A 24,891-nucleotide genomic window follows, 5' to 3' on the forward strand; every position below is an offset into this window, starting at 1 on the left:
ACCCCATCAAACATACCGTCCCTAACCACATCTTCTCCCTTTTTTAACAACCCATAAGAGATTTCTCCAAGCTATTAATCTTTCTCCTTTGCCAAGCAATAATACTACAACCATCATCTACATTATCATCATTACGCCATTTAAAGAAGTTGCATCCTTGAAATTCTTCATTTCTTGTCCGCTGTTCAAAGTATCCAACCATAAACATTTAGTTAATCACCAAAACAATTTATAACAAAAATTAAACTACAAACCTTGTAATTAGGGCAGCCCCAAAATTGCTTCCCCTGGTTCTTAACTGTTCTTGCCACTCTCAACACAGCAACCTCCCCACAATGGCATATTTGGTTTGCAACGAATCCCCTCGATGAAGCACCACGAGAGCTCCCCCATGAGCAAGACGAACAACCTTGATTGAAAGACATTGCCAGTTAAAAGCGAAGCTCAAAACGAGACAACCACCAACCATGAACTACTTCGCCAAGCAACTATGAACGACCAAACACGAACCGCCAAAGACGAACCACCACCTTACTGCTAACTCACAACAGTAACATCCAAACCGTAAACAATAACAACACAGAGGAGAAGAAGACAAATTTCAAGAACAAGACCTATCACTGTACCTGTGCTGTAATGAAGAAGAAGACCCTTATTGATTTTTTGTGTGCCCTAAATCAATGCCCTACCCAATCTTTATTACAGCATAGTGACTTCTATTACTAACATACATGTCACCACACACACAACAATCTATTGACACGTTGTCAATAATTACTGCCACATCATCAACGCATTAACTCTGTTTCCTAATAGTTAATGGAAGGGACAAAATTGACGCAAATTTGAATAACTTTGGACATATTAAAAACACTTTCAAAAATGAAGACTTAATTGACATTAACCACTGAAACTGAGAACCAAAGAGGATATTAAACCAAATAATAACTACGAATTTTTTTTATACACAAAACATAATCATATAATAATTTGGAATTGCGACGCTTTTACCACAAAACTTTGAAGTTTAAACTAAAGTCACAGTAGCAACAGTAAAATAACATTTTTATTATTATTATTATTATTATTATTATAGATGAATAAAGTGAATTATAAATAAAAGTTATCAATTTAAATTTTTTGAAAAATAAATGAAAATATTTTGGTGGATGATATTTAAAAAATGAAAAATAAAAGATTTTGAATGTTTTGTTTTGGACATGGGTTTGTTGATGGGAAGTTGGGAACTCTAACTGCCTGTCCCCTTCATGCGTGGATCCCTTGTCTTTACACATCACTCACTCTTTTCCACCATTTTCAACTTTCTTCTCTTCACTCATCTCAACCACATTTTATATATAAATAAACTCTTACTTCAAACATTCTTTTCAACGTCACAACTTTAATTTTATTTTTTAATGAAATCTTATTCAAACAATTTACATGAATTATGTTATTATAAAAAGGGGTCAATTTTTGAGTCAATAATTTTTTTAGTGGTTGAATATGAATTTATTATATAGTAATTCAATTTTATGTATAATTATTAATTAAAACTTTATTAAAAAATTATCTCTAATAATAATTTAAAATATTTTTTAATTTAAGTATATTGTAGTTTGATTTTTGTTAGAACTAAAATAATAAGATAAGATAATTATATTTTTATATATTTTTTTCTTTAATTTTGTCTAGTTCATCTATTAATTTCTTTTTTCTATTTAAAAACGAGTTAATTGACAAGTTAGAACAAATAAAAGAAGAAAAACACAAATTAATTGATAAAAATAAAAAAATAACAAATTTATAATCTAATTAACAATAATAAAATCAAAATCAAACAAAATAAAAATAAAATATATTTTAAATTCTCTTTAAGGACTTAAAAATGGAGTAAAGAGTGATAGGTGGTGATTTCAAATTGAAGATATTTGATTATTTTAATATTGAAAAATTCAAATATAAATAGTTTTCTAATAATAGAGTATTATTTAATAAAAATGCTATATTTTTTTAAAATTATTCTTAAAATCTTTTTTACATTCTCTTTATTTTCCTAATTCTAACTGTTTATTTGTTTGACAATTAGGAATAGTTGATAGAGTCATATCAGAAAACTCTATATTTGTTCGATCAAAATTAAAAACAAAGTTCACTTTTATTCAATTTGTAGAGGTACTTTAGTATTTTAAGGCATGATTGGCGGGAATGACTATGTATGTATCTCAAATTAGTTCAGAGTGAATTTTTGTTTAGTTGTGATCATGATGTTATGCTTAATTTTTTTATATAATATTTGTGCATATAGTTAGAGTATGCTATTAGATATAAAGCTCTAGAAACACATATGGGGTGTTTTCTACACTAGGTAAGAAAAACTTGTTTCAAATTTAAATATACTGCTACTTGATGAGATTTGATTTATGTGATAGTAGAATATTATAATTTGTTGTGTTGAATTTGATTTAAAATTATATTTCTAAATGATTGAATTTTTCAATATTGTTTAATATATATTTAGAGATTTTATGCACAATTGGTAACTTTGATTGGTTGTGTAACTTGGCTAAATTGTCTAAGGTTTTAATACAATCATAAATGTGTATGTTTCAACATAAAATGAGTGAAATGCTTAGGCAGGTTGATTAGGAACACACCAAGTCAAAATTGGTTCCACATAGTTTATGCTGACTCATTCAATGAGCATAGGACTTATTGAGTGAGAATGCAAAAATCTGCATTTTAGAGAGCTCCTTTTCTCTTACATGTTGGATGAGTTATTCCTTGGTAGAAGAACGTGTCAAAAGCAGTGCTAAGAGATATGTTCACTGAGCACGTGGAAGCATAGTTGAGCAAAGATGAAAATGTCAACAACCTAAGAGTAAGGTGTGTGCTTGACTCGCTGGACGAAAAACTTCATTAGGAAATTTTTTAAAGAATTTAGTTGCAATACTCTCTCGTCTGATGACTTTGTCCTGCATTGAGCAAGAAGTTTTTATGCTAAGTTAGAGAACATTAGGAGTACATTTTCTCTAGGCGAGGAATGTGATTGTCGAACGAGTCTTATTTCAATAGATACTCGTTGAGCATGACATGTATTCGTCGAGCAAGAATCTATATACTTGACTTGTGAATATAGTTTAAATCTTTGTAAATTGTATTGTGGTTTTATATGAATTATGTTAAATGAGAAGGTAATGATTCAAGGTAGGAATGCTACTATGTGTAATTGTGTGAAGTGTATTGATGTCAGAGTTGAAATGAGATTATCTAGACTTTGCTAATATTAGACTCACATAAAAAAATATACTTAGCTATGAGAGTCGAACGAGATTCTTATTTGTAGATTTTGTAAGAGATTAAATATCACAAATATAGAATCTATCATGTCATACTCTTTAGTAAGGATATGACTCAACCATCATATAGTTATAACTCTTAAAAGGTAGGGGTGAGCGATGACAGATATAAGGTCTCAGATTCTACTCAATACATTTGTCCTCTAGAGACACAGTCATATGTGTAATTGGTAGAGTCAAATATCTAATGATGTATAAGTGAACCATGTGAGTCTTGTTTGTGATGTGCACTTTAGAATTTTATGTTTGAGTATATTGTATAATTTGTGAAATAATGCATAATGATTCTAAATTGACTTTTAATATTATAGGTAGTATACTTTAAATTTATTCTAGCTTACCCTATGTGTTGGTTATGCTTTTAGTATCTACGTACTATGACTTTGTGTTTTACGAAAGTAGTAGAAGATAATACAAGAATAGGAGAAGAACAACACTCAAAATAAAACGAGTATATTTAGTTGATTGAATAGTTTGTAATATAGATATAAATACTTATGTAATTATTTTGTCCTAAATTTGTTTTGAAGTACTACTTCAAAAAAATATTTCATATTGAGGATGGTACATGATATAATTATTTATCTATGATTATATTGCAATCTATTATATACTATAATCGAGTCTTTACATTCTCTTTTCACTAAAACTATTTTTAATATATATTAAATTAGAAGCACTTAATTTTATAAAATATTTAAAATTTAACTAAACCATTATTATATTATCAAAGTTGTAAAAATCTATTTTCAATAACATATTCAAATAGAAAAATGAAAAAAAGTGTATCTGACTATTGATTATACTTTTTTTCTGAATAAATATTCAATCCAAAGGTCAATACGTTTGGAATATTAATATATAGTCTATCATAATCATTTATATTATAGCTTATTTTATCTTAGTACTCTATAAAATAATATGCTCAGTTCACATTGTTATTTGAATTTATCACCAAATATTTACATGAAAATAATGCATGCTTTAAAATAATTCTCTATGCTGAATTTGAATTGATTAATTTAGGAAGTATAATCTCATTTGAAATTTTTATTTTTATTGTAAAAAACTTTTTTTCTTTATGTATCATATGACCATATGATTATTTATATTTGTATACTTTGTGGTCATTCGACCATTCATAGATCAAACTATCGCAGAGCCTGAGCGATCGGTCAACTATCAAGACAATAACTTTAATGGTAAAACAACTTAAGGTAAAGTATAATTATCAATATTTAAAGCGTAATTAGGCCTTTGCATACCACAAGTCTATTTCAAAATCTATTAATACAATTTTAAAATATTTTTAAAGTAAAAAGGTAAATAATTGCATTTATTGATATTTGAACGGTCAATGATTCATTTTGACATGGGAGTGTCTTGTGCATGTACCTTCCAAATGATTTGGACCTATGATTACGGGAAATTCTGACAAACAACTATAAAAAGACTTGAAATGATAACTTTTAGACATTTAAACGATTTTCTAGATGTTGAACATTGATCTCTATCGTATAACATGAAAGTTTTGAAAATCAAACACACATTCTTACCTATAGTTGAATAACACTGATGTAATATAAATAAAGGACGTCCTTAGTTTTTAAAAAAAGAAAAAAAAGTATGAAAAAATAAAAAATAATTAGGTTAGATAGAAGGTAAAAATATAAGTTTGTTTCTATCATATTTTTTAATCTTCTTCGTATTACATTAACTCTTCATATGTGAAATCGAGTATACAGTTTTTTAAGCTAACTGTATAAAATCTAAACATATAATTTGTCTCGATTTTTTTTTCTTACTTGTAACTGAATTTTATTTTTGTACTTTAAAATATTTTTTTAATTTCATTTAAAATTATCATTATTTCTGTATATTACTTTAAGATAAACAAATAATATTTATTTTAAGATAATTTTTAATTTATTTAAATTTCACGAGCTGCTATTGTATCACGACATGTGTATTTAAAATAAGAGTTAAATATATTTCGTTTTCCAAATTTTCTTCGTTTTTTGTATTTTATAAATTGACTAACTAATTTTAAAGTTTCAAAAACATATTAGTGTAGTCATTTTTTAATTTTTTTTTATCAACTATAAAAGAATCACTAAATTAATTCAACCTCCTGAATTAATTGCATATACCATAAATCGAAAATCAACCCCACATAATATTTTATAGAGTACAACTTTATTTTAAATAATTGTGGGCTCTTAAAATCAAAAGTACTCACTAGATATTTGACAATTAAAAAAACTTTTTTCATTAATTACATTATTTATTATCTTTCCTCTGTACTTGTATATGAACCTTCTAATTCTATTTTAGTAATTTTGAATATGGTTTCCCACTATGCGTTTGTTTCACAAGTTTATAAAACATAAATATAATATTATAAATAGTTGAAAATGAAAACTCAATGAACAAATTGATTAAAACTTAAAATTGCAAATTCGAGAAAATATTTGCAAATGATTCATTCTTCAATCATAAAATATTGCAGATAAATAATTTTAAAGAAATAGTAAATTATTTTTAAAAACTTAAAATTTTCATTGTAAAAATATTAATAATATCTTCACTTTCACATATTTACTATTTAGCACAGGGAATGGCGAGTGGTTTGCATTTTCATTTTAGTATATTTGCTCATGTGTTGAAGGAGAGAGAATTTTTGTTGTGGGAGAGGGAACGTGGATCTTCCAGGTGCTGGTTCAATTTATATCTATTTATAGAGAAAAAAAAATGTTAATCAGTAAACACACTATCTTCACACAACGAAATTAATCATACTATTTACGGAGTTGATACTCTTTTGAATATGTGAATTGTACTGTGGTTAAAAAAAAATGTGATTTTATGTTTTATGTATTATTTGTTTAGGAATAACGTTGAATATTTTATTTATTTATTATTTTATTGTTATGTAATTGTGAGAATTATTGAAGAAATTTTTTTCAAGATTTGTATTTTTTTTTTAAATTTGTTTGTTTAATTACAGAGTTTTTTATATTATTTTTGCATAAAGTGATTAAAGTGATTGCTATAATTGTATTTATTTGGATTAGAAATTATAGTAGATTTCACGTTCTAATTGCTTTTACTTTTGTTATTTTTTAAATTAAAGAGTTTGTGTGTATAATTGAAAATAAATCTTAAAATCATTGTCTATATTTTTTTGTGCTAAATTTTTTTAGTGTCTATAATTTTTTGTGCTAATTTTTTTTCAATATTCAAACTAGGCAAGATAGAGTGATTTTATTTACAAAAGTAATATGACAATTTCATCTTCTAATTGTCTTAAGGTGAATATTGATAATATAACTAGTGATTGTCCTAGTTTAGCTACATGTGTTGGTATTTTTAGAAGAAATATGTGAATATGTTGGTAATTTATTTAGCTTTTTTAGGGATGCAAACTTCTAGTGTGTTGAGTTTATGGAGGTCATTTATGCTTTGGACATGCTTTGAGGGAAGGCTTTGGTTGGATAATGATTATAATTTAGCTTGTCATGTTTTCTTAGATCACCGAGTGGTTCTTTAGCGATGGCGTCAGTGTTTGTTTTTTTATAAGCAAATGCAGTTCAAACAATTTCATGTTTTTGTGAAAAAATCATTGTGTGGATAAGTTAACTAATTTGTCTTTTAATTCATAAAGAACAATATAAGTGGTTCAATGTTTTAATTCTATATATTTATTTAGATTTTTTCATAATAGATATAGTTTGTCTATTTTTCATGAAGTATAATTTTTATCATGAGTTTGGTGTGGTTGTCCATTATTTGTATTCTTTTGTTTTTTATTTTCTACTTTAATAAAATTGTGTGTGATGACAAATTATTGATGAGCTTTCGGATGTCAATATAGCTGAGATGTCAAAGTTCATAGTAGTGTCTAACATGAGTTTATTTGGAAATAATGTTTTTTAAAACATGTTTATATGCACTTATGCATAATTGTTGTGTAATGAGAATATTGTGAGGAAGTTTAATACATGGTACATAGATTATTGTGAGTATAATTGGTACAATAGGATAATTTAAAGATAGTATATGCATTACTTTTGATATTTTTTATGCGATGAAAATCAAGTTCTGACTTGTTGTTTGAGCAAGAAAGGATTCAAGATAGATTTTTCTTTAGTGGGACACTCCATGCTTAAGTAATAAGTGTTCGTTCAAACATTGATGTGTAATAGTGGTGTGTGATATGTTTGATTGTGAAAAAAATTATCCTTATTCAAGTGACAATTTGATCACTCAAGCATTGCAAAGGTAGTGTGTTTGATGTTTATGAAATGTATAGGATTATAAAACATGATCAATAAAACATTCACGTGATGCTTGAATGATAAGAGACAATAATGGTCATTAAGGCGACAAGTAAAATCTTAAACAAGAAATGTCAAACTAATTACTTATTTTTCTCTATAAATAATGTCTCTCAAACAATAAAGCTTTTATTTATTTGGAAAGCATAGTCACTTAAGTAATAAGAGCTTACTCAATTAATGTATGTATGATGTTGTGATTAATTAGTAAAATGAATGTGTTCTAGTGTGTGTGTGTGTGTATATATATATATATAGTGATCTTGATGAAAATACATACTTGTATGATATTGTTTAAGGCAAGAAGAAATTATTCAAAATTCTGACAATCATATTGGAGTCGATTAAAAGAGCGAGAAATAAAAGGTCACAATGCATAATATTTTACAAGGATGATGTCAATTAATGATGCACAAAATGGGTCTGTAACTCATTAAAAACCATATATTTACACCTATTAGATGATAAAGAAATAGAAGTTGGCTAGCTACTCCTTATTAGGACATCGATTCAGAAATGATAATCAAAGGGAATCATCAAAGAAAGTTGACAAAAGGACAAAATAACGACTACTTTGAAGACATAATGAATATTAAATGCTCAAGATACCTGACATCTAATTGAGAAGGTTTTCTATAACGGTTAGGATAGTGTACCATGTAACTTGTTTAAATTTTTATTTTATTCCATGTAACCGTCGTCAAAGAGGGATAAAAAATATAAACAAGTTTATTTTGTATTTTACAAGAATGAGAAATTATAGAGCAATACATAAATTATGAAAATCACGGCAAACTAAAAAAGGCTAATCCAATATTGATTGTTGCAATTTGGGTTAATATTCTCATTGATTTATGTTACAAGTTTCTTTACTTTTCTTAATAATTTATTTCTTGCAATTTACTTGTGTTCTTTATATTCCGTTGCAATTAATCCTTGTATCACCACACGGTATCATTTTGAATCTTTTACCTTCTTGAAATCACACTTTATCCATTGTCATTGTATTCTCATTTCCATTGCTATTGGAAAATAAAAAAGAAACAATAAGGTAGATTGTGTCAGAGGGACATGCATGAAATTCTAGTTGAAATTTAAGTAAAAAAGATAGTGAATTCGTTAAGTGCTTGGATGAGATAAGTTCACCCAATAAATAGTTTTTACATTAAATTGATCTCCTCTAAACCTTAAAAACAAAAAAATATATATATAGTAAAATTAAAAAGCAAGTACTTATTGACCTGTGAAAAAAAAAACTCACATTTGATTTAGTTTTAATTATATATAAAATATAAATAGTTTTAACTAATATATATATATATATAGGGGTTTGCTAACGCGCGTACGCCTGTTTTTCAGTTGGTACATTTTAGCAATGTGTACCGGATTTTAGTAGACAAAAACATCCTTATATATTATGGATTCCAAGTTTTAAGGTTAAGGGTATTTTAATAATTTTTATTTTCAAAACTTAAAAAAAAAAAAAAGAAACCCCCCAAACCCTTACTCACCTCTCTCATTCCTCTCAGTCCTTTCTCTTTCATCTCTCTCACTCCAACCTTTTCTCTGTCATCCCTACTGTAGTCCCAATTGAAAAAAATCAGAAACACATGCCTTTAAAAAATTTTTTTTTGTAAAGAGTTGAGTCATTGACATATTCACCTTCAAGGCAAAGGTTCATTCAAGATCTCTTCAATTTCACCATCTTCACTAACCTCTCTAATTTCATCATCTGTATTTGTTGAATCATCATCTCTAAAAAAACCCTCCAGGCCAATTACCAATTCTTTCTGATGTCATTATGCTTGTGAAAATTAGATAAAATTATATACGACAAAAATTATAAAATGAAAACTCATTATAAAGTCATTTTTTTTGTAAGAAATTGTTTAACAACTGAGTGTTTCTGATTTTTTTCCAGGCCAATTACCAATTCCTTTGATGTCATTATGCTTGTGAAAATTAGATAAAATCAGATAAGACAAATTATAAAATAAAAACTCATTATAAAATCATTTTTTGTAAGAAATTGTTTAACAGCGAGTATTTCTGAATTTTTTCCAGGTCAATTACCAATTTCTTTATGCTTGTGAAAATTGGATAAAATTAGATAAGACAAAAATTATAAGATGAAAACTCATTATAAAATCATTTTTTTTTGTAAGATTGTTTAACAGCAAGTGTTTCTGATTTTTTCAATTGAGGCTACAGTAGGGATGACAGAGAAAAGATTGGAGTGAGAAAGAGGAAAGAGAAAGGGTTGAGAGGAATGAGAGAGGTGAGTAAGGGTTTGGGGGGTTTCTTTTTTTTTTTTTAGTTTTGAGAATGAAAATTATTAAAATACCTTTAACCTTAAAACTTAGAATCCATGATATATAAGGATATTTTTGTCTACTAAAACCCGGTACACATTGCTAAAATGTACCAACTGAAAAACAGGCGTACGCGCGTTAGCAAACCCCATATATATATATATATATATATATATATATATATATATATATATATATATATATATATATATATATATATATATATATATATATATATATATATGTATGTAATATTATATTATAACTATGTGCTCGTGAGTATTTGAAATGGTATTTTTATTACAAGAATAATAGTATTAATTTTAATAGCGCATTTGATAATATAAGGGATAGTTTGACTTTATTAAGAATTTAGATAACGTATATTAATATATTATATGTGAAAAATGTAAAAAATATTTTGTACATTATAAAATAGTTGCAACAAATTATCCTACATATAAAATGACCAGGATAATTTTCTTAATATAATTATGATGAGTTAAATGTTATTTTCTTAGTGAATATGACAAATTACATATAAAGTATGAATGATATATGTTATATATCACAATATTATGTCATTAACTCATCGTTTATTGATAGAACTATAATTACTATTATTTATAAATAACAAATAATATTACATTTTAAGAATCAATTTTTAACTCATACAAAAATAATTTTCATATTATTTTTAAACAAAAGACAATTTTGTAAAAGAAACAAATTACATATCCAAATTTTCATATTATCGTAACATTTTTTTATCTACCACATCAAAAGTAAATCACTTACAAATTACATATCCAAATTCACTCACTTTCACCTCTAAATTCTATAAAAGAAACAAACACAATTTTACCTTTAATTTTGCTTAATTTTATCTCTTAAATCCATCTATTTAAATAAACATGCTCTTGGATATGTATAGTTAACTCTGTTCTATAACTTTTTCTCTAACTTCTATACTTTTACAGATAAAAAAGATAGTATATTTTTGGTATAAGCTCATGGTCAGAAATAGAATAAATTATATATGGTGGTTTTTTCCTATACTTTCATTTATCCATTTTGAAAATAAACTAGATCTGTCATGTCATTAATTAAAAAAATATTGGGTAAAAAATTGCAATGTACATTTTCATTGAAATAGGTTGGCAGGTCTCACCTCAACATTTATGAGGAACTGAAATTTAGAAGAAAGTTGTTTTTTTATGGAAATTTGTAAAACTTAACTTAATCGATAAATAACACATTTTCCCCTCACAAAAATAGTAAGAAAAACCATGCGATCAGAGACTACCCACCTGTTTCGTATAAAAGAATATACCTTTTAATTTTTCACAAAATTTTCCATTTTCTCAAAAAAAAAAAAAATACACTTCTTGAATTAGTCATAAAATGTAGTTCCTCTTTTGACTTCACACGACCAACATGATAAATTATTTGAAGATTTTGTACACTATATCCAAAAATAAGAACATATCTTTTTATATTGAATTTTGAATAGAATAAACTTTAGATGAAGTTTTACTAAAAAAGGAAAGAATTTTAATGATAATTATTAGGTGAATTAAAATGTGTAATTAGGATTAAGCATTTGTGAGTGAAGTAAGGAAAAGTGAAATAAATTTTGAGTGGAATCTTTGCATGTTGAAGATATTTTTAATAAGAAAATTGGTCTATTTTGCAATGTTTCTGCACAAGTTGGACAGCGATACAACAACCAGTATTATTTTAAAGTGGATGCTTGGTGGGACCAGGTTGGTTTCCAAATAACCTTAATTTAAAGGGGTTAAAACGTTAATATCAAAAGTTTTAGGAACAGTATTTACTTATCATGCTTTTACAATTAAGCCCCATTTCCCAGCTTCAACAACAAGACACAACAACAGAGAGAAGAGGAAGAGAGAGAGAGAGAGAGGTGGTTGAAGAAACGAACCCTAAGAGAGAGAGGGAGAGAAAAATCTTTGCTTTGATTTCAAGCTCTTTTACCATTGCATTTCGGGATCTCGAATCTTCAATCTGCAAAGGTTTTTTTTTTTTTTTGTTTCCTTTCCTTCTATTCTTTTCCTTTTGGTATTGTTAATTTATTGTTTGCTTGTGGAAACAAATCTGTTGCAATTTTCATTTCCAATTGGTTCGATCAGCTTGGAATCATTGCGCTGTTGATGCCGTAGTGTCGCACATTGCAGCGTGTTGGGTTTTTCAAATGCTAATTTCAATTCGTTATTGATTTTTCTCCTCTCTTGTTTTCCGAATGCATGATTCGGGTTGATTCTGTGGGAAAGGTGAAAAAGTGAAGTTTCTATCTTTGGTTTTCTTCCCTAATCTGGGTCCTGGGGAAATAAAAGTATAATATGGAAAGTTTGACAATTGGGTGCTACGTTTTTTTTTCTTATTTATTTTAATTTGTTGATGTTCAGTTTTTGTTTGTGGATTGGATTTTATTTCATCCAGTTAGTTTCCTGTGGCTGCCTAGTTTTGGAGTATTGTTTCTGACGATTTTTTCTTGGGAATGATGTTTTTGAGTTTTCTGTTACATTGGTAGTGAACTGTTGCGTGGCCTGGCTTGCTAGACGCATGAGTTTGGGTTTAGGTTTGATTTCTTTATTGGAGATAATTAAGATGGTAATGTGTTCAGCAACATGTCAGAGGTGTTAACTTAAAACAACGGTCAATATAATGTGATGGGATTGATGTTTCATGCTGTGCTTGGTACTATTTCATAGGAGATGTATTGCTTATGATGAAAAATGTATAGAATAATTGTGTCGTCATGCCCCTGTACTGTGAGGGAAGGACAAGTTTGCAGTGTTGACCATCTATCTGGAATATTTTAAATGTAATATGAAAACTGAGATTGTCTGTGAGATGTCTGGACAAATTTTAGAATTACATTTTGGTAAATATAAGAAATAGTTGAATCCGTAAAGCTTCTAACATGCAGTGGACTTTTATCCAAGGCTATGTAAGTAGTATCATGGAGATCTGAGATAGTTAGTTCTAAGGATTTTTTACTCAATGAAGTATGTAGATTTACTTATTTATGGTTCTTGACATGACTGAGATGCTTTATTTTCTCTTCCAAAGCTGCCTTAGTCTTGTGGATTCTTTGTTATGCTAGTGCAGTTACTCTGCTGGTGCTGTGAGTACATTTGCATATGAACCAAATTTCAGTGTTTGGAACATTTTTTAGGATACTATACCAGTCGCCTTATAGGGTCTTTTTTACAGAGTAACATGTATTTGTGGTTTATATTTTATATTTTATAATTGAGAAGACATGCATGTCAGATCATCATTGTTGAATAATGGGTTTTGTGTATAAATTTTCATTGCAATATCCTTTCAAATTTTGTTTATGTTGTCTTTATCTTTTAATATATTTACATGAACACATTTTTTTTATTAAATTATAAATTCCACAGGTATTGTTGATTCTGCTTCTATGGCAAATTCAAAGGGCTCATCAGGTTTCAGAAATTTTATGTATCCTGGAAAGCATGCTCTACTGCCTCCTAAAAGTCCGTTTCCTAGTGTTTCCCAAGCGTACTCTGATTATGTCCAAAATCCTGCTGTTGGTTTAAAGGGTGGTAACAGGCCTAGAGACGGAAATCCACACCACCAACGTACATCATCTGAGAGCCTTGTTATAGAGGAGCAGCCTTCTTGGCTTGATGATCTCCTTAATGAGCCAGAAACACCTGTCCGAAGAGCTGGACATCGGCGTTCATCGAGTGATTCGTTTGCGTACCTAGACATGGCTAATGCATCTAACATCAATTATGCTGATCAGGACGAGTATAAATATAAGAGTTTGATGTCTATTCCGTCTTGGTCATCTCAAGACTTTGACCGCAGCAAAGATGCTCGCCATCTACCTGCTTATGTGGATATGAACTTATCTAAACAGAAAAATAGGTCATGGGACTCTTTTTCAAATGCCATGACAAATCCAGTTGGTGTTCCCTCTGGCAAAGACAGTTCAGCTTTTCAGAGTTCAGGATTGCCAAGCACACCACAGGAAGCAGACGGGCTTCCACCTACTGCAACTGAAAAGCAAGATTCAGTAGAACCTGGATTACAGGATGCAAAATCGTTTTCTGAAAAAAAGGACAATTCACATGCAAAGTCATCTTCCTCTGAAACTGATACAAAACGTGCTAAACAGTACGTAGCTGTTTTCTTTGGTTGACTTATGGATATTACAGTGATTGGTTTATTTTATGCCACTGTCAGGGGGGATGCAAGTTTTTCTTTTGCCAAAAGCATGAAGTTGTGTCATGACTATTATGGAACCTTTAAACCTTTACCCGTTATGCCACTGTTATTATACTACTTGTGTGACATATGACATCTTATAACGTACACGGAAGGAAAAAAGATATAATAATTCTTGTTGCACGCAGTAATGTCTGTGATACTAAAGCTTGTTATACTAATTCTCATGTGGAGACAGCAGTTAAACCATGCTTCTCATTATATGCTGGGGGTTGAGTTTGTTTTTCTTTTTGCATTTAATTTTCAGAAGTTTTATGAAACCAATCAATTCATATACGGAAAGGGAAAATATTCTGAAACACTCAAATTGCAGGCAATTTGCTCAGCGTTCACGGGTTAGGAAACTTCAATACATAGCTGAGCTGGAAAGAAATGTACAAGCTTTACAGGTAAGTGTCTTCACAATGCAATATTCTGCATATTTTCAGAGTGACATTTTATTTTATTTTATTTTAAAATGCAGGGAAATATTATTATGTAAGATAGTCTAAAGTTCTGATTCTGTTTCTTTTGATGTTCTCATAGGCAGAAGGATCTGAAGTCTCAGCTGAGCTTGAGTTTCTTAATCAACAGAATCTTATCCTGAGTATGGAGAATAAAGCACTCAAGCAACGTTTAGAAAATATAGCACAAGAGCAGCTTATCAAATATTGTAAGTTTCTATGATATGAGCATTTTTCATTTTAAAGTAAAACAATTTTTTTTTTTTACTTTTTTAACTTGGAAATGTCAATCTGAATACTACGAATTTGGAGGAAGTTGTTTATATATTCTTAAATGCCTCAACAGGTGAAATCTTTGTGAATTCGTGATGCATTGTATTGTATAACATTAATTGAAAAAGAACACATTAGGTTTATCTGAGTTTGATTATATCATATAAGTGACAGGGAAGGAGAAAGTTAATCAGATTCTATTTTCTATGTACCATAGCTTGGTTGCAAGTAGAATTACCGTACTGACATCAAGGAAAGGGAGGTTTGATATTTTTCGGGTGGTAACTCAAGGTTCTTAAAACCATGGTGAAAATATAGTTTCTATGTAGAAAATATTCAAATTAGCTGGATTATAGAGTAGTATGTGTCATTGAATATGACTGGGCTTTGAGCACGGACACTCAACTTGGATTCTATCTTTAATTGAATTTGAAGATAATAGCATACTCATAATAACAAGAATTAAAATAATTTAATTTAAATTTGGAAGCAATTGTGATTGTTATAGTTTAAAATAAAGCATGATTTTATTTAAGTTTGAATTCTAAAAAAAAAAAATTATAACATCTTAAAAAAAATCAACTCATAAGTTGTGTAAAGTATTAAAAAGATTAAGCTAATTGAGAATGGGTTGTGGGAGAATCTTTTACAAAGTAAAAATTTATGATATAGTATATAACAACATTGTGGAATTCTGAAATCATTCTAGTTTAGGAACAATAAGAAGCTAATAGTATTTAATGATTGATTGGTTAATCATATCATAACATATGAGTTAACAACTTCTATAGTTATCTTTTTGTACCTGAAATACTTTCCTGGAAATAATTGAACTTTTTTTAATCAAATTATGTACAAATGGCAACGTATCACTATGTTTCCTCGTAGATTTGATGTTAAGATTTGCTCATACGGGTGTTTAGGTTGGTTCACCAATGTTCAAACTTGCTCTGGATTGAAAATTAAAAATAAATTTGCATAAATTTTCTTATTAAATTTATGATTGTTAGAAAAATGTAGTCCCGAACTTTAACTGCAAATTCATCTACACCAAGTCTCTGAAAGTTTTAAATAGATATGTTCTGACTATCTCTTTTGTCATCAACTTCTTTCATGGAAAGGTTCCTTGTCTGGGCATTGTATTATTGTTTTTTTCTGGATGAAAACAATGCATACTCGATGCTTGTGTTAATTTAACGCATATTTGTTTTCGTATTCATTACATAGTTGACATTTTCATAGAGTTGCTGTATAGCGACATTATGTCTTGTTTGTAATGGGAGTAATGGAGGAAGTTGAATCTTTTACTACCCTACTGTATCTATTTAATAAGATTTGAATTAGCAACGCATACACATATCCATTGTTTTGGACTCCCTCGGGATTGAAATGAGTTCAGATCTTGAGCATTATCTCCAAAAACTAAGATTAAGGGTAGTTTAGGGAATGTGGTTATTTTGTATGAAATCTAGAAAATTAATTGAAATTAAACTATCTTCCTTTGTGTAAAAATAGTTACTTTTTGTTATATTTGAGTTCCTAGAAAGTACCTTTTTATATTAAAGAAATCTGGCGATATAGGTTAGTGATGAAGGTTAAGAATCAATTTTTGATTTCAAGAAAATGCGTGTGCCTCAATCGGCCACCTAAGCTACGGTGTGCCTTGTGGGCAGACTTTTCCTGCATATCAGTATTCAAAATCTATTGGGAAACACTTGTAGCTAAAGCATGATTAGTTTCATTAGATGGCACATGAACATGTTTGTACACTAAAAACTATTCAATGTGAAATTCAGTGGAGCAGGAAGTACTGGAAAGAGAGATTGGAAGATTACGTGCATTGTATCAGCAGCAGCAGCAGCCACAGACGCAGCCACAACAGCAACCATCTAGTAGTCACAGACGCTCGAACAGCAGAGACCTCGAATCTCAGTTTGCAAACCTTTCTCTAAAACACAAGGATACCAATTCAGGGCAAGACCCTGCTCTCAGAATTTAGATTGCAGTAGCTGTAGCCTTGTTCTGCCTCTACATTGAACCGGTGTTGCCACACCTGCGATAGAATTGTTTCATACCCTTCCCATGCATGGGATTGTGCAGAGATTTCCATCATATGCCTCTTCTCTCTGCCCACTTTGCTGATTTCTTCAGCCTTCTCCTAGTCTTTCCGTTTTCTATTTACTTATATTATTACCATTTAATGTGCACCTGGTGGTCATTGCCGAAATCTCATTCCATTTCTGTCACTTGACCTTCCAGAGGTGGTAACTCAACTTTTTCAGGCTTTCACCCCCCACTGTATTTTCAGTGAATATGTAGCTCTATACCCTCTTGTGAATCTCCACTATTGTGGAGTTTGGCCCAGTGCAAATAGCAAATATCTCAGGGCCATTTCAATGTGCCTTATTTGTATGGATAATGTGAAGCTAATGTTTGTAATGTGATTTTAATTAAGTTAATGTTTTCTCAACATATTATTTAGTAAAAGTGAGAAAATTGATCCAGAGCATTGTTTATATCACTGGTTTCTACCAGTTTCGCTCTTATAGGCATAGTGAGGATTATTTATTGCTTTTAATATTTGTAGGGTCCTATAAGTCAAACCAACTTATTCCATTTATACTTTACATCAATGTTGAATTCAGTGCACTCACGAGTTATCATCTCTAAAATTGATTTTCTCCCAATTCAATATAAATGAAAACATTTAATTTCACATTGCTTAAAAAATTAATTATTTTATTTAATGATTTGATTTCGTGAAAGAAGATACATTTCCTAAATTGTTGGAGAACATATTGAAGTTTGAATACCTCAAGGGTTTTCTGAAAGGAAAACTTGTTTACAAGACCATGGGAATTGTTGGCGTTGTTATCTCACATTTACAATTTTATCTGGATCATTTGTAGTTAATAATTTCTTTGAAATATAGAGATTAAACTCCACATCAACTAGAAAATGACACTTAACAACAATACTTTTGATATTATGTAAGTTTTTTTTTTTCATAACGTTATTAAATAGATTATAAGTAAAACAAATTCGATTATATTTAAGTGTTTCTAACATGTACATATTTTTGCTTATGTTCGTGTTTGGAGAAAGTATACACGAGAACTAAGAATTTATGAATCCTGTTTTCAAAATTACAAAGATTGAAAGGAGACTCATTAAAACTTACTATTTTCAATTAATTTCATTTAAATATATTTTTGGTCTCCAATAAATTATCAGATTTAGTTTTTGTTCCTTAATGTTTTTTCTTCAGCTCTTGTTTCAAAAGTATGCAGAATAAAATTTTGAACCGTGTAGTAAAATGACTTTCAAGGTATTTTGAGACTGAAAAGAAATTAAAAACAATTCTTTTTTAATATATATATATATATATATATATATATATATATATATATATATATATATATATATATATATATATATATATATATTCAAGAAGAGACATTTTTTGTAACATCCCAAAATATATAGTATAAACTATATTAAAGAGAAGCTACATGCATGATAAAGTGATACAGTTATCCATCTAGAATATAAAGTGTTACCTTTACGGTCATTCAAAAACAACTATAAATTTAAAACTTTATAAACATACTATAGAAGACTTAAAACTATACACAAGGTCCTACTAAACTCAATAAATTACTCGGCAGCATCACCTCCATCCAATGCTTGCTCCAGAGAAACCTCTTCTCCCGCTGCTCACATCCAAAGGATGATCATTGCAGAAAAAGAACATCAGAACATACAAAATACAACACACAACATGGTAAGCTAGTTTAAACAAAAGTTAATCATACATTAATTTATTTAAATTCATAAAATCATATTATTCATTCACATCACACAAACTCTTCACACATAACACCACACTGACTTAGAATGTCCGGACGTAGAATGATCGTCGAGCTATGGCGGGTCGTGTACTCGTGGTGGCTTCTACTGCTTTGCAAAGCCATTGCCAATGGGTTTCACCCTACCACACTCACGAGGTTAGTCCGTTATCACTCACCTTGGGCCATACTGGAAGCACCCAAGACTAGGACCTCCTGCTACTCCTCATGACATGGATCAATCTTCTCTACTTGAGAATAAAAGACCATTGGAGTTTCAGGATAACTCCCAAGACTAAGCTCCTGCATCCATTCTAAACTTACTTGAATCTCAACTAGAGATTTCACTTTGAATCACAACCTAGGGCACCACCATGTATTCTCTCATTGAGGATCATGGAATTACGTCCCTTAACCATACTTTGAACTTTACACTTTGAAATACAACATACATCAATAACCACTGATATTACATGATACCACTTCAACTTACTTCATACAACACTCAATGTTTCATTTAAAACAACTTAAGATCAAAAGAGAATTGAATTAGAACTGAACCCCTCGCACAACGAAACCATAAGCTTCTCGCACAGCGACCCAACTCGCCATGCGAATCCTTATACAGAGACCAACTCCTCATAACCACTCGCATAGCGGTTAAACTCACTATGCGAATAAACTGTGAAAATGTCTCAGACCCCAAACCCCTCGCATAGCGTCCAACTCGTTATGCGAGAACCTCAGACAGAGACTCAGACTTCCTAAACACTCGCAGAGCGAGACCCACTCGTTGTTCGAATAAAATGAATAATAGTTCGAGACCCCAACCAGTAGCATACCAACTTGATTCGCTATGCGGATCGACAAATAGAGAGCAACCCTCTCAATCCACTCGCACAGCGCACCCATCGCTATGCGAATGCCTTGGCAGAGAGCACCTCGCTATGCGAATCCATTCGCAGAGCGAGTCTGCATAATCTGCATAACGAAATTCTGCAGAATTATACAACTCAACCACCCCTTACCAATTCTACTCAATTTTCCCAACTTCTAACACTCCTAGATCGTTGTATATGCTTAATTAGACCTTCCTAACATCAATCTAAAGTGTTTATGCATCAAATCCTACTCTAAAACCTCAATTTCATTAACTTAGATACCCAAATTCTAATTTACCACCTTGAACCTGATTTTAACCAATTTGATGATTCAAACAAGTCACATATGACCTATCTAAACTACCCCAGCAGCCTCTAACAGCCCTTGACCTCTAATGTTCAAATTCACTACCTCACTTCCTCTAAATTGACTTAAACAAGCTCAATTCACTCCACTTTCTATCTAAACCCTACCATAACAGATTTCTCACATGAAATACCTCTAACATAAACAATCACAACAGTTCATTTCATCCAAACAGTTCATCATCATCACATACTAAAATTTCACATATTACACCCTTCAATACATACCATTGCCTTTACTCTACAAATTCAAAATTGTACCTCAAACAGCAAACTCAAACCACATTCGACATATATATACAATTCATACAATCAATTAAAACAGTAGGTAGCTCCCCTTACCTCAGAGACAAACAGCCCAGCTCACAAAGTAACACCAACCGTACCTTGCACTGCAAGGGAACCCACCAGAAACCTACAACTCACCAATTGGTGATAGAAAACAGCTCTTAAAGCTTGAATTTAACTAGAAAATGAAGGAGGAAACTGCTAACCACATGCAAAGCAGAAACTATGCATGTTCACAGTCCAGAGAAGAACGGTTAACAGTGGAAACCACTTACCAGCTGAAGAATACGAAATTGATCGGTCCAAAACGAAGCTTTCAACGTCAGGATCGCCTAGGCACCTCCTGATCGTCGAACAGATAACTCAGCAGAAAGAGATTGTAGAGAGAAGTCAGAGAACTCTGAGGAATAAAGTTCTAGAGAGATGAAGTGTTCTTAGAATAATAAGAAGTGTTTATAAAATTCTATTTATATTATAAAATTATTTTAAAGTAAAATAATTTATCTCATTATTTTAATACACCCATGCTCTATAACACTCTATTTTCCAGGTCCTTACATTTTTAATTTATCATAACTAAAAATATATTTAAGTGTAAAGAAACAAAATTTTAATTTATGATAACCAGAAATATATTTAAGTGTAAAGAATGCACATCGTTTAACAGTGGATTGTGTGTTGAATTAAAGGGAAGATTAGGAGTAAAAAAAAGGGGACAAACATTCTGAGGATTAGGCATGTCCAGTTAAACCTCCACAATCACAAGTTTAAAAAAACAATTAAAAACATTTAATTCAAGAGAAATTAAGAAGAAATTAATAAAAAAAAGTGAAAAACAAAGTATGAATACCAGTTAGTTTCGCCAATTTAAAAAATACGTGGAATATTTTTTCTTCATCAGACATCCTTATTTAATTTCTCTTGAAAAGAGGCTTAAAGAATGTACATAATATTGTTTATAATCAAATTTAATAGAAGTTTTGACCAGTCGAATAACATGATAAGAGCTGAATTTAATAGGCACTTAAACGCTATAAATAATTTCCCATTTTAATCACTTAATGTATGTCTTATGTATGACATCCTTATAAATCATCAATTAAAAAAATCAGCATTTAATATTGTACGATTAAATATGCTTGTACATCAGTTGCATTTGTTACTAATTTCAACTACACTATAGTTTATTTGATTAATACATTTAGTTTTTTAACAATGAAGTTAGTTTTTCTTCTCATACTTTACATAGTAATAGCATCTACTTCAATAACTTGAAATTTATTATTTCACTTTTATCCATTTGTCTCCGTACTATCGTCGTACCTCAATTAAATGTTTCTACACTGTATTGTTAACAGTTCTTAAGTCACTTTAGATGAAGCCAAATTATATCTGCCTTATCTCACGCCATTTTTATTTTTCATTTCTTTCTTCTGTTTCCCACATAATCCAAATAGAGTTAATGAGACAAAAATTACCCAACTTCAGAGAGGATTACAATCAAAAGACTAGTAATGACCGAGAAACACTAAAGGTGATTGAACTTGCAAGTAATAAATAGTTGAGGATTAGAATTAATTGAACACTGAGAATAGTTACAGCACAGCCATATTTGTCAACGAGTCATTCTCGTTTTGCAATTTATCCATGTCTACCCCTTTCCCAACAAAATATGATAGGATAGAACTACTTTTCACTTATCAAATCAAATTTTCATTAGGAATTGCTAGATAGAAGTTGCATGAGCAAAATATTAGACATCTAAGATAACTCCGTACAGCTGCGACAACAAAACCTTTCATTTTTGTCATTCGCCCGATCCTAACACAAATACTTGATATTAAATGATGAAATCCACAGTGTATTTTATAAACTAAAGAATTTCATAAAGTCTAGAAGCTGCATCTTGCTTACCAGATTATCATTACTGCATCTAGTTATTATTTATCTGTGCCTACGCCTTTTAGCACTGTCCTCTGTGAATAACTCCCAATTATAGTGATCAAGGTTGCTCAAGTCATCAAACTCTGCAATGGCTAGTAAGTATTGAGTAAGTTTCACAAGCTCCTGATCACTGTCTCGGTTTGCATGAGCCTTCCTGAATGGTTTGATCGTCAAACCATTTTGTGGGTTCATCACAAAATTTCTTTTAAGATCATCAAACATGATGGTATTTGAAGCACTGTAGAACTGAAATTGAATAAGAAAGCACCATCAAGACAACTAGATCATGGGTATAGCTGACTGATGCAAAAAAATTCAAACAATACAGCTATAAATTGAAACCATATATAGATTACAACAACTTGGAATGTCGAATAGTTTCATTTTTCCGTTTTATCAAACTCAGATTAACAAACCACATAAGCCTCTTAGGTTTATCTCACTTATGATAATACTCACATGTATGAAACATTTTTTTTTTAAGGAAGTGAGTTGTAAAAAACGTTTTTGGGTGTCCTTTTTCCCCCCACATAACTAGTATGCGTTCATTGGGCGGTAGACAGGAATGTAATATTGAACAAATATGCTAACATAATTCTATTAAATTCCCATCATCAAGAAGATACACTGTGGTTTTGTTTATCGCATATGCATGTATATACCTCAGGGAACTGTGCCCAGATCAAACCAAGAGGCTTGCACTCAAAGACCCCACGAGAAGAAGACTGAACAGTGATCATTCCCATGTGGTCAAGAAGTGCGGTGATTTTGTAGTTAGGATTATCCAGAACCCCAAGTTGTCCCATCTTGAGGATAATCCACTTCATGCTGCAGAAATTTAATGTACCATTCATTCAGTTACACAGATCAGACCCATATTCACATAACAGTTCGAGAAGAATAAAAATTTAACAAGATAAAGGCAAAAGGACATTACCTGGTTGCAGACCATATCATAATGTCATACTCTGCATATACAGATGTAAGAAACTCGTGAAGGTCTGCAAAAAGCATGAACAAAGGACAAGTTAGAAACAGAGGAGAGGAAGAAAGTAACAAAGGGTTTGCACTATCAGTGTAAACAAGTTTATAATATTATCAACTACTCAGAAATATCCTCCAGAAGACTCTCATAGTTTATACAAAAAGCCAAACAAATTCACCATACATAACAACCAGTGATTGAATTGAGATTGTAAAAAAACACATATACTACAAAGCACATTTGAATTAAATTCAACAATAACAATAGATTAATTCACCAAACTATTCCCTGAAATTACAAAAAGCATCATTTTAATCACTATAATTACCAAACCAACAATTATTGAAGTCTCCAAAATTCACGGACTCAAGCTGCCAAGGTTCGATAACCCGAGTGATTAAAAACGGCAGTTTTGCAAAGGTAATTCAATACACTAATTGAGTGAAAATAATAATTAGAAAACAAAAAAAAAGGGGCAAAACTTACAAGGTCTCATGAGCTGAAGGGGGTTCTCAGCGGTGGAGCGATGATCGAAGAGAGTGTAATCAATATCCAGAACAAGCAGTTTCTTTCCTTTGCGACACGGATTTCGAAGCTCAATCTGCAGGTTGGTACGAATATACGTATTCAGGTACGTATATATATAACATCACAACAAAACTTGAATTAGGCGAAGGCGAAGAAACAAAGACCTTGAGTTGATTAATTCGTCTGGTCAATTTTCGCTTGTTGACTTCCATGTCTTTGATTTCAACAGCTTCCTCCTTAGGCAGTTCCAAATCGTCGAGAATCTCAGGGGAATCCACTGGATCCAGAAGCAAGTCCTCCTCCGTAGTACTGCAATTGATTTGGTTGTTAATGAGTGGTGTCGATTAGAGTAACCCTAAAAGTGGAAAACGGCGTCGTACCCGATCATGGTCATCTTGAGCGAGGAATTGAGAGGGAGTTGAGAGAGAAAGAGCGAATCATCGTTGAGTTTGGAACCGAGTTTCGGGTACAGCAGCTTCTGGCGAGGGGGTAACACGTTCGTCAGTTCGCAGATTCGCCGTTTCAGTTCACCCACCGTGTCGTCGCCGCAGACACGAACCGTGTACTCCTTGCCGCTCCATTTCACTATCAGTGTCAGTTCCTCCGGCGAACCCGAATCCGATACCAAACCCGAACCCGTAGCCATGAATCCTCCGTCACTGTTCTTGTTCTCTTCGTTTCCCACAAAGCTACATCACCAAAGCAAACATTCTCGCTTTGCTTTCAATACAGCTATCTATTTTTCACCATTTTCATTTTTATTTTAACAATCTTTATTTTCCTTTTCCTTTGCATTTGATTTTTAATAAAAAAAAATGAAGATTCCAATGATTGTTTATTTTCTTTTTCATATATTTGTTTGATTGTGTATGTATACATCAGTTATACTTTATAACTTTCATTCATTATAATCTTTATGTAATATTAAATTAATTTAAACTTTAAAATTCTGTGCTATATATATTTCTAGTTTTCTTTTTCCCCTTTTTTATGAAGTTCTATATCAGAATTTACAATTTATAGAATTTATATATGTCTAA

The 24,891-nt window shown here is 30.6% G+C and overlaps 2 protein-coding genes across 3 annotated transcripts; one reads left to right on the top strand and one right to left on the bottom strand.

The window, feature by feature from the left end:
- Positions 1 to 11,869: 11,869 nt before the first annotated feature.
- Positions 11,870 to 17,515, top strand: LOC124825965 (uncharacterized protein At4g06598-like). The gene is made up of 5 exons (XM_088103530.1): positions 11,870 to 12,044; positions 13,443 to 14,184; positions 14,609 to 14,684; positions 14,821 to 14,947; positions 16,808 to 17,515. Exons 2-5 carry the CDS (start codon positions 13,463 to 13,465, stop codon positions 17,008 to 17,010), a joined length of 1,128 nt encoding a protein of 375 aa, XP_087959656.1. The 5' UTR covers positions 11,870 to 12,044; positions 13,443 to 13,462; the 3' UTR covers positions 17,011 to 17,515.
- Positions 17,516 to 21,945: 4,430 nt separating this feature from the next.
- LOC124825954 (ubiquitin family protein) lies at positions 21,946 to 24,595 on the bottom strand. 2 transcript variants are annotated; one of them, XM_088103532.1, is made up of 6 exons: positions 24,232 to 24,595; positions 24,016 to 24,160; positions 23,810 to 23,924; positions 23,276 to 23,339; positions 23,001 to 23,166; positions 21,946 to 22,584 (listed from the first exon to the last, which is right to left on the bottom strand). In XM_088103532.1, exons 1-6 carry the CDS (start codon positions 24,495 to 24,497, stop codon positions 22,339 to 22,341), a joined length of 1,002 nt encoding a protein of 333 aa, XP_087959658.1. In that variant the 5' UTR covers positions 24,498 to 24,595; the 3' UTR covers positions 21,946 to 22,338. The 2 variants fall into 2 exon arrangements, with proteins under 2 accessions (XP_087959658.1, XP_087959657.1); XM_088103531.1 differs by lacking the exons at positions 24,016 to 24,160; positions 24,232 to 24,595 and having other exon boundaries at positions 21,946 to 22,215; positions 22,309 to 22,584; positions 23,810 to 23,941.
- Positions 24,596 to 24,891: the final 296 nt, after the last annotated feature.

This window comes from Vigna umbellata, chromosome 1 (genome assembly GCF_029865625.1).
Source record: "Vigna umbellata cultivar VRB3 chromosome 1, Vumbellata_1.0, whole genome shotgun sequence".
NCBI lineage: Eukaryota > Viridiplantae > Streptophyta > Magnoliopsida > Fabales > Fabaceae > Vigna > Vigna umbellata.